Source organism: Cucurbita pepo, chromosome LG02, assembly GCF_002806865.2.
Source record: "Cucurbita pepo subsp. pepo cultivar mu-cu-16 chromosome LG02, ASM280686v2, whole genome shotgun sequence".
NCBI lineage: Eukaryota > Viridiplantae > Streptophyta > Magnoliopsida > Cucurbitales > Cucurbitaceae > Cucurbita > Cucurbita pepo.
Genome location: NC_036639.1, coordinates 7,130,092 through 7,141,299, shown reverse-complemented (window position 1 = coordinate 7,141,299; position 11,208 = coordinate 7,130,092). Strand labels below are relative to the sequence as shown.

The following is an 11,208-nucleotide window of genomic DNA, read 5'->3' as shown; positions in this document are numbered from 1 at the left end:
AATAAGAGTACAACTCATCCCAATCATATTTTAAAATTATTATAAAAATAAAAAATATTTAAAATTTTAATTATTAATATGATTTTTTAAATAATTAAAAAACAACACGTTGGATCGGTGGGTCCAAACCACTCAAATTAAAGGAGAAGTTGGTTAAAGTGAAATTTAAAAATTATGACAAAAATTGATTCCAATTACTTGCAACCCAACGGCAATTACTACTCTCTGTTAAGATAACTAAAGTTTGAAGAGGGTATATTGGTCAATTTTGTTTAGCCGAGAACCCTAAACTGCCGATACCATATAAAATCCTGCCCCACTCATCGCCCAGTGATCTCCTCTCGTTTTTTCCTGCCTCTGCTGCCGCCGGGAATTCCTTCAACTCCTTGATTCTATCTACGTACGCCATGGTAACTACAGTTTCTTGTTTGATCTGTTTCCACTTTTTCTCTCCTATTTGCGGTTCTTGAATGCGCTAAATTATTCGTTAGGTTTTTACAATTGACTGTGTTGATTTGATTGTCTCCTTCTTTCTGTATCTAGTCGCTGGTAGCAAACGAGGATTTTCAGCACATTCTTCGTGTGCTGAACACCAACGTGGATGGGAAGCAGAAGATTATGTTTGCTCTCACTTCAATCAAAGGTATTGGAAGGCGTTTGGCTAACATCGTCTGCAAGAAGGCTGATGTCGACATGAACAAGAGGTATTCTTTTCCCTACTTTTCGCTGTTTTTTTTGTTTTTTTTGATTCATTGCTGTTTATCGTTTGTCTAGTTTGGGAGAAAAATTCGAGAATTAGGAGTACTACAAGGGTTTTGTCCGTTGTGTTTAATTTTGTCCCTTAGATCAATGCTACGGATTGAGGTTTGCGTTCCTAATTATTTATCAAGGAGTTTATGCTGAAGTTTTACATAAAAGAACAAAATATGTTGGGTATTCCGGAAAAAGTAGGAGTTTAACATGGGTACGGCTAATGATGAAATCGATGATAGACTTGAGATAATGAAGGAGTTTATCGTTGTTAGAATAAAAATTACTGCAGTAACAAGGGTCAATTATTCTGTGATTTAGGTTTTTTTTGAAGTTGGTTCATGTCTGTAGCTGGAATATGAATGCAGGATGTATGATTTGTTGGAATAACAAGTAAACATACAATGAAAACAAAAGTTGGGAGTACAGGACCTTTGGATCCATGCATTTACAAAAACCTTTGCCACGATAAGGATGTCAAAATATTAGTGAACTTTTTTGACAGCTGGGTCTAGTTGACAAAAAAAAAAAAAAAAAAAAAAAAAAAAAAAAAAAAAAAAAAAAAAAAANAAAGAGAACAGAAGTATTAACTGCAATTGGATTTTTGGTTGCTTGGAATTATCTTCTGCTGCTTCTTTCTTCCTTTTCTTTGATATAATTTACCACAATATATTCCTCATGCTTATCTTGGGTTTGATATGTGACCAATGTATGCACAGATGGCTTCAATTTTTTTTAAATGAATATCGGAATGAAACTATTTCTTCTATCTAATAACCAAATGGACATTTCTCAAATTCAAACTCACAAGCCCCACACTGTATGATCAAAATGGGTAAACACCATCGCGTGAGATTTCAACTAAATCTGAAAATCATACTAAAAACTATTACAAACGGGGAGAATAAACCAAGTTCCTCTAGTTCTCTGAATATAATGAGACCAAAATCTTAATGGAACTTAATAGTAATTGTCATATAATCATCAAATCATGACTAAAGCCAAACACAGTGCTGGCCCCCTTTGACATTTGTTGAAATGTTTTGGTGAAAGTTCAAAATTGTTCCTTCTCGATAGACCTATAGAAATTTTTGCAGCATCTGAAACACCTGTTTGTTGAGAACCTGTTTTCCCGATGACCTCTATCAACTCTTCTAGACATTTGGAGAAAAACTGTTAACTGTAAGAAGATTTGAATTTGACCCGCTTTTTTTTTTTTTTGCTGAGATCCATTCACTAAGGCTTGAAGAAGCTACATTTGTAGCTTAGCCATTGGGTTTTTCTCCTGTTTTAGAGATAAACAGCTGCGATCTTATTGTTGTTATTTGAATATCTCGGGAGAGACTGGGTAGGAGCAATTAATTCACATTTGTAGCTTCTTGCTGTAGGTCATTTAGGAAGTTCTTGTATTCGGGATACTTTTTTTAGCACCTCTCACAGTATCTTTTCTTTTTTTTTTTTTTTATTATTTATTTATTTATTAAATGACCTCAAATGAATTTGGTTTTATTTTGGGAGGGGCAGGAGAGTTCATTTTTTAGAAGATTGGTGAGTAGGTGAGAAGCCCCTTTGTGAGCTGTACCTTCTTTTGTATCATCTTTCGAGTAAGAGGTTGTATTATGTGGTTTTCATTTTACTGTCTGACCCCTCTTCCTCTTTATTGTTAGGTTTTAGTCTCCATCTTTCCAATAGAAATACTGTATTATGTGTTAGGTCTCCTTTCTGTTATTCTTGATCTGTGTGTTCTCCGAGGGGGAAGGGGTTTTAGGGTTTGTTGTTGTTCCTGCAGTTGTGCATTCTGTATAATTGTAAGGATGAGGATCTTATTCCTTGACATGGGGTTGTCAGTTTGTTTAGACCCTTTGGGCTAGGTGGTTGTCCTCCTTTGGTTTAAGTTTGGCGTGGAATGATGATTGTTTTGCTTCGATCAAAGAGGTGCTCTTGGGGTTGCCTTTTCGTGAGAGTGGTGCTATTTTGTGGCGCACCAATTTCTTTTCTATTTTGTAGGGGATTGAGAATGAAAGAAATAATATATTTTTTAAAGATTTGGAGCAGTCTTGTGATGAGTTTGGTGGTAGTTAGGTTTAAAGCCACTTTGTGGGTGTTAGTCCCTATGCTTTTTGTAGTTATGGTTTTGTATTAATTTTGTTTGATTGAAGTTCCTTTCTGTAGCTTTCAGAATATAATTAACTGATGTTTATAGCTTAATTTTTTATGAATCAATGTAGGGTATTGAATCAGAAGGGCTTCGGGACCACCTGACTGTGCTTGCTGAGTCCCTAAACAAAGTANGTTGTCACCCTAGAAGACGATACAATTCAGAGTTTGGGGGAGAACACAAGGTGGCTTGTCTGTCTTACCTTTGTGTTTTTATTTGTTATTTTTACTACCAGGGCTGGTGAATTAACTGCTGCCGAGTTGGACAATCTCATGGTGATTGTTGCCAATCCACGACAATTTAAAGTTCCTGACTGGTTTTTGAATCGGCAAAAGGACTACAAGGATGGGAAATATTCTCAAGTGGTTTCTAATGCATTGGACATGAAGTTGAGAGATGATTTGGAGCGGTTGAAGAAGATCAGGTAACTTGCTCTTTCTGGTGTCATATCAACACGCACAGTTTTTTGGTTAACTGCCCTTTTTAACAGTTTGTCTTCTTAAGTTTTAAACTTGTTTGTTTGATATTATAACTATTAAAACAGCTTTTGAAGGAAAAAAGAACAGCAGAAAAAATCTAAATTTTTCTGTTTTCATGTGTTTCCTATAAAATTTATTGTTGGTAATTGATATGTAATGATTAATTATTTTTTACGTTAGTTTTGATCTGTATTCTGCTGTATCTTTTGAATTAATATATTATAGATAAATGAGAGCAGAACATATCTTTCAAAATCGTCTTCATAAATAAAAAACAATAAAAGGAAAAGCAGTTAAAAAGGTCAATCTACCTACCACCAAGCAGCTTTTAAGTTCGATATTTGAAATTTCACTCAAACATCCCCTTCGATCTGTTGGTGCTGCCATATTTTAGCTGTGATGTACTTAAAAGGTCTGTAAAACCTGATGTTTTCACTGATTAGCTACTGCCTTGACCATTTTGTGCCACTAATTTGTGAATCCAGAAGAGGCATATTTGTTGGAATTGAAACTTATGATCTGTCTCTTTGTTGACTCTGATATATTCCTGAAGTGTTTCTATTAATGGCTGATGTATTTGGGATATTGAGCCCCACTCCTTGCATTGTGTATGTTAATAAGTCCAGTCCACTAATCTTCTATACAATGAATGCAGGAACCACCGAGGTCTAAGGCACTACTGGGGCCTCCGAGTTCGTGGTCAGCACACCAAGACCACTGGTCGCCGAGGAAAAACTGTTGGTGTCTCCAAGAAACGTTGATATTCTTTTCCATGTTTTGATGAGTTTAGTATGTGGGTGGGCAAATCAGTAATCTTTGGCCTGTTAGTTGAACATTTGAGGTGTACCTCCTTTCTGGAAGTTTTGGTTGGGATGGTATTTTTGTTTAATTTACCCCCTTTTTTTAACAGTGATTTTATGCTAGAAAAGGAAGGTTACAGTGGGCACATGCAAAGCTTATTGGTGTTTGAAAGATTTTATTTATAGGATTCTTGTTTTGGTCCAATTAGGTTTTGCTTGAAATCAGGGTGCAGTTTACTTGGGTTGAGAAATCATCCATCAATTTGTTGAATTTATATTGCAAATATTTATGGAAATTTTTATTTGGTATTCAAAAAATGTTATCTCGTTGATTAAATTTTGTTTCATGTTCCATTTCATTTGTTTTGTTGTATGTTTTATGTGATTTTACTTTTTTGCCTTTCTTAATAATGGAATTTGCAAGTAGCAAAATATTTGGAATTATGGTACACGGTTTTAATAAAAAAGAATATTTTCTATCCCATTTATATTATTAGTATAAATTCTTATACTCTTCTTATACTCTCAATACAACTTTTTTTATTTCTCTAATTTAGAGGACTTGTGCAAGGATTATTAACACACCCAAGATTGGTTTTAAGAGTTGTTATGTGTATTTAGAGAACTTTGTTATATTCTTTGACCTGAAGAATGTCCTACAATGTTTTTAAGGATCAGACGAATTGAGCATTCATAAGACTATCTCGATACATTCATGTCTTTGACGATAAACCAACGTATACCAAGAGCTTTCGAGAGGACAATAAGATTTGACACAGTATCAACGTCCATAGGAGGATGTGAAGTGAGCAGATGTTCGTAGTCACAGTTCGATATAGTTATAGCCAAAAAACCGTAAAACCTTGAGAAAGGAAAACAGAAAAGAGGACGTCCTACCTTGAAAATTGGGCATAAGCAACTTTCGTGTAAAAAAGGTTTTAAGGGAAAATTTGTAACACAATCCCAACGTGACATTGAAGCTAAATTTCAAGATGACGTAGAAGATAAAAATGTTTAGAAAAATATAAAAGAAAATAGTACAAATTGGGAAAAGTAAACCATGAGAGGTAAATGAGTAATTTTGACATAGTCTTGTATCACCTTATTGCTTTTCTTTACTACTTTCGTTATGTATAGTTTCCTTATTGTATTTTTTAAGTGTACGACGTTGGAGAAGAATCATGTCTATATTTGTTAAACCTGAAATACCTCAGAATGTACTATAGGGGATGTAACTAGTCGTCAACTCATCCCACCTAGGTTTTGTTTGACCGTTTGGCGAAATCACGTATAGGCCTGCTAGGACTGAATCACCTCAAAATTTAGTATAGGGCAATGTGACTAGTTGTCCATCATTTCCGCCCGAATTATATGATATTTAAGTTGTGATTTTTTTTTCACCTGCTTTTAGCCATATAACAACTTTCAAACATTCTTTCAAATCTTGTTTTCAAACTCTCTTTCTAACATCTTTCTCTGTTCCAATTTTCTAAAACTTTCTTCTCAAAGGGGGGCTAGAGACTTGGGTATAGGTTGTCGGGTGGAAGGCAACACGATTTCGAGTTGGCTGACTCACTCGGTGGTGAGAGTGGCTGTTGCACAATAAAAAAAACGTCCCGTAAGAATGCGATTGTGACACAGCCATGAATGCAGAGTTCGATTAAATTTTCTACTATCATTGCATTTCTATTGCTACATAACCCAAATCGTCTTGGTTCCCTCACCAAAATGATAGATTAATCCATCTATCCAAATGTACTTCACTATAATTTTTAATCAACTACAACAAGAAACAATCACGTCCAAATATTTTATAAAACTATAAAACTTTCACTATAGTATATTTTTGTAAGGACTGGGTTGACTTGATGGCTCGGTAAATTTTTCCTTCTTGATAAAACCATTAAAATTTAAAACATAATTTACATTATATCAAAATAGTGTGCGCACATTAGTCATTTAAAATACAACATAATAGTTAAAAGACAGAATAAGGAATAGACGCAAAACATTTGAAAACAAAGGTTTGAGGACAACGGGTGAGGTTAGTTTATGGCACCTGCTCCAGAGTCCGCTCCCGACCTTGACCAGCTCCTTATCACCTGGAAAAAAAATGGAGAATAAGAAATGAGTACAAGACTCAGTAAGTAGCCTACTTGTAGGCTCTTAATCGTGTCCTTGATATGCTAGGGTATCACGTTCTTTGTTCTTGCTTGTTCTTGATCTTGTTCTTGTGGTAAGTACTTAGGCCTCTCTAACTCTTGTTCTTGACTTGGGATTCTTATCTTGATCTTTCTTGAGGACCTTGGTCCTTGAATCCCAAAACCTTGGTTTTCCTTTAAGGGCCTTAGTACTATGGTTTTTGGTTTTTGGTCCTTTGTTCCTAGTTCTTGTCCTCATAACTAGGATCTTGATCCTTGTTCTATTCCTTGATCTTTCTCTTGTTCTTGGTACTTTCTTGGTTCTTGTTTGGTTCTTGATTCGTTCTCCAAGACACTCCCCCTAGGATTTACGGCACTAGACAAAACAAGAACCAAGAAAGTACCAAGACACACCTGACAATCCTGTGTCCAAGGCTTCATGCGTTCCAAGCGACACAGCCTTAACCTACGTCCAAGGCTTCATGCGTTCCAAGCAACGTAGCCTTACCGCATCTTAGGGCTTGCCCTTCGATACAGTTTGCTTAACCTATGCCCAAGGCTTCATGCGTTCCAAGCGGCATAGTCTGAAAACCTACATCCAAGCTTCTTACGTTCCAAGCGATGTAGTCTTAATACTGCATCAAGGGCTTGCCCTATAATACAGTCTGCTTAACCTATGCTCAAGGCTTCATNAACGTTCGCGTCGCCGTCTGTAACTCACCCTCCCCAGCTCCTATCACGTCGTTTCTCCCCTCAATTCCTTCATGAAACTAGGAAGAGCTAGGGATAGATTTCGTACCTTTTCTTGGATCATAGCCTAAGATATTTGCTTCCAAAGTTCGTCCAAAATATGATTTCTCGCCGGAGTAAAAACAGAGAATTTCTTATTGGGTAGCCGATTTCTAGGAGTTTTCGAGGCTTGATTTCTTCACGAAACCTCTTCCTTATCCTTTTCTCATGCTATAGGAATTGGTTTGGAGGAACGACTTTGAGTGTGGGATCTTAACTTTGAGAAACCACTCCACTCTCGGTCTGCAAGTTACCCGACACCTCTGATTTTCGATCTCTTGGGTATCTTGTTCTACGACGTTTCAGCTCTCCATTCCTTCCTAGAACTTTGGGTAATCTTGTTTAGAAGCTATAGGAACAAGTTTGAAAGGAAATGGTGGAGAATTGCTCTCAAATTTAGAAGAAACCCGAGAGTAGGAGACCCAAAAACTAAACACTTATTGCCAACGACTGGGAGCTCTAACTTGCTCAATTCTTGTTCCAAACGATTGCCCAACTTCAGAATTTATAGGGAAAATTAAAACCGACATTGGGAGCTCCAGAATCGTCGTGAATTTTCGGTTGGATTTTCTAGAAAATTCGCCATAAATATCTACTCCGGTCAGAGCCTCGCCGACTATGGTTTTACATAGTAGCCGTTGGATGTAATGATCTGTCCATCTTCTAGATCATATNATATGCTATGGTATCCTCCACATTAAAATTTCATAGGCAGCGGAGTTCATCTAGTGGGGTTATTTTAACGTTACCTAAATCCCAAGAAATTTGTTCGATTCAAGGTCTTAACTTAGGGTTCCTAGAGTTTTTCTTCCATATATCCTAATTTCATACTTGGTTTAGGGTTCATATGGAAATCCAAGCGATTCCTACAAGTATTTNCAATTTTGGAGAAGATCCAACGGCTGATATTTGAGTTTCGAGAGATTTTGCTCAGATGGTCACTATAGATGCTCTGATTCTGATCAGAGGGGCATTTTCATAATAATCCATTCTTCCAGGGGTATTATGGTAATTTTCCACTTTTTGAATATTTTAATATTATTTTCCTGAAAAATCCATAATTTTTCTAAAAAATTCTTCACCCCTGTCATTTTTCCCTTCTTGAACGTCTTGAAATTCCTTTCAGATAAGGAATTAAAAATCTAGAAATATCCTTGATGATTGAAAAAATGACCTTTTTGTCATTTTCGCTTGCACTTTCATTCCCAATTCTTCTCCAAAGGTCTTGAGTCCTTAAGATTACTTCTTAGGGTTTAGAAATGACTTACTAAACCCCTTTCCTTGCTTAATCCTCATAATTTCCTTCCTTGGATCCTTTGGGTCTTGCATAGGTGGCTTTCCTTCATTTTTTGGTGTTACAATTTTTGACGTTTTCGAAACATCGTCTTTCAGTCTAATCAAATCCAACTTTCTTCCCAAAACGTATGTGAAATTCTTTCAATATAAACATACTAAAAATTCAAAACTTAATTAAAAAAAAACTCTCGAATTTGAAGGAAAACAGAAATCAAGAACTTGGTGCGTACCTTCTATCCTTAATTGATTGTTGGTAGATTTGAATAAATCAAAAGTTAATAATGGTTGTCCCAACCCGATTGAGCAACTTTGGTTAATTTTTCTCTATTTTCTTTTAGAGTTTATGAGATTTTTAAAGAAATTTTTGAATTTTAAAAGCAAAAAAATCAGAGATCTAAAACTCAAAAAAAAAAAGAAAAAAAGAAAAAAAGAAAAGAAAAGAAAAAAAAAAACTGTTTTCTAATTTGGCCACTTGGAGGTGAGCTAGGCAAGTGTTCTATGATGTAATAAATTACTAAAATGCTCCTACGATGAGACTTGTAAGGAATGTTATTTTATATGTTTTCTATTATGTTGGAAAGGAGGATGAACTATTATGATTTGTGCTTCAAGTGTTGATGGATGTTATCTCCCCATTGAACTTGTTTGCTTATATGGTTGTATGATCCCGTATGTGTTAGCTTCGAGTGTTTGACTGTATGTTCTCCTTATAAAGCGTGTTTATCTACACAAAACTCAGGTGTTAGACTTAAGTAGGCTAGACGATGACCAAGGTCTGGATGTCTTTAGTAGACTGAGCACCTTAGGATCGTGAGCAACGATCAGAGGAGAAAGATTTGAGGAGTCAAAGTAGCTATCTGGAGCCAAAAGTTTGTGCGCTAATTCAGACTATCAAAGAGTTTAGTAGAAATGTTGTATTTGACAAAAAAACAGTAAGAGTCTTAATTTTATAATAAGCATAAATAGAGTTAGTAGGTAAAGGTTAGTTGAAAAACCTTAAGACCTATATCAATACCTTATAATCTAAAGTTTCATCTGGAACTAGAACCTAGTTTGACCGAGAACCCAATCTAGACCAAAATTGATAGATGAGTTAAGCATAAAACTTAATATACTGGAACTTGTTGATAATAAGTTAGTTACTTACCGATTAAATTAATTACTCTAAAATATATATATTTATTTATTTATTTATTTATTATTATTATTTTTTTTTTCTTTTGAGATAGATGAGATATAAGATATAGTGTGATAGTGACGGTAGTGAGGATGAGCTTGAGATTTTAGAGACCCTATCTATATCAAAGCCTGTTTGGTTTTATCTATTTTTGTCTTGTTTTAGAAACTCGTATAGGATGTATATAGTGACGGTGGTGAGGATGAGTGGGATGTGAGGGAAGAGCACACAAGTTGACTCAGCGGTTAGTACGTTAGAAGACAAGGGGTTGCTCCAGAACATGATTTAGCCACACCTATTTACCTTACCATCACGACAATTAGATGAGGGAGCAGACAAATAGACTCAGTTAGTAGGTCAATAGATAGGGTCACAGTAATATAATAGGCCTATTAGCTTAGTTGGTTAGAGTATCATGTTAATAACGTGAAGGTCACAGGTTTGATACCTGCATGGGCCACCATGATTAACCCCACGAGCTAGATCAAAATGCTCTAAAACACTTATTTACCTGACCACCACGACAATTAGGTGAGGGAGCACAAAAGTAGACTCAATATAAGCCTATTAACTCAATTGGTTAGAAGTAATGCGAAGGTGTAAGCTTTACGCGATTAGTAACAGGTAGGTCAACAAACAGAACCGCTCCCTCATTATTTAGCTTGATTTTATGGTCTCCTTCGTATAAGGTGGAGGCTCCCTCATTATTTAGCTTAATTTTATGGTCTCCTTCGTATAAGGTGGAGGCCACCTTATATGCTTTACGAGGATTAATTATGGATGCTTTTAGTAAATCGAGCACATAATCTTGAATTACGATGCAAGTACAAAGTTATAGTGTTCCCAAAACATGAGCTCTATATCAAAATTCTCTTTTCTAAAACACACCCTTATTTACCACCATCATGATGATCCATCTTGAGTGGTGTGTGAGGGAGGAGCATACAAGTAGATTCGACGCTTAGTAGGTTAGCAGGTAAAGGTTGCCCCAGAACATGATTAGCCCAAAAGCATAGATTAAATGGTCAAAATACTCTAGAGCACCTATTTACCTTACCACCACGACAATTAAATAAGGGAGAACACAAGTAGACTCAGTTAGTATATCAATAGATAGGGTCACAGTAATGTAATAAGCCTATTAGCTCAGTTGGTTAGAGCGTTGTACTAATAACGCGAAGGTCGCAGGCCTGCATGGGCCACCTTGATACTTGCATGGCCAAATTATAAATAAAGTGTAAGAGATAGAATGATTTTACGAGAATCGAACTAGGCTATAGTGTTCCCAGAACATGATTAGCTCTAAGAGCTAGATCAAAATGCTCTAAAACACCTATTTACCTTACCACCGCCTCAATTAAATGAGGGAGCCACAAGTTTTTATGGTCTCGTATAGGGTGGAAGGGCACCGTATATGCTTTACGAGGACCAAATAAGGACACTTTTAGTAAATCAAGCACATGATGTTCAGTTACGATGAAAGAACTAAGCTATAGTGTTCCCAAAACATGTTTAGCCCCAAAAGCATAGATAAAATGCTCTAAAACACCTATTTACCTTACCACCACCCCAATTAGATGAGGGAACATAAGTAGACTCAGTTAGTAGGCAAATAGAT

The 11,208-nt window shown here is 36.0% G+C and overlaps 1 protein-coding gene across 1 annotated transcript; it reads left to right on the top strand.

Annotated features, from left to right (window-relative positions):
• The first annotated feature begins 290 nt into the window (after positions 1–290).
• LOC111787555 (40S ribosomal protein S18) lies at positions 291–4,497 on the top strand. The gene is made up of 4 exons (XM_023667560.1): positions 291–410; positions 544–704; positions 3,144–3,332; positions 4,043–4,497. The coding sequence occupies exons 1-4, from the start codon at positions 408–410 to the stop codon at positions 4,146–4,148; spliced, it is 459 nt and encodes a 152-aa protein (XP_023523328.1). The 5' UTR covers positions 291–407; the 3' UTR covers positions 4,149–4,497.
• The last annotated feature ends 6,711 nt before the right edge of the window (positions 4,498–11,208 follow it).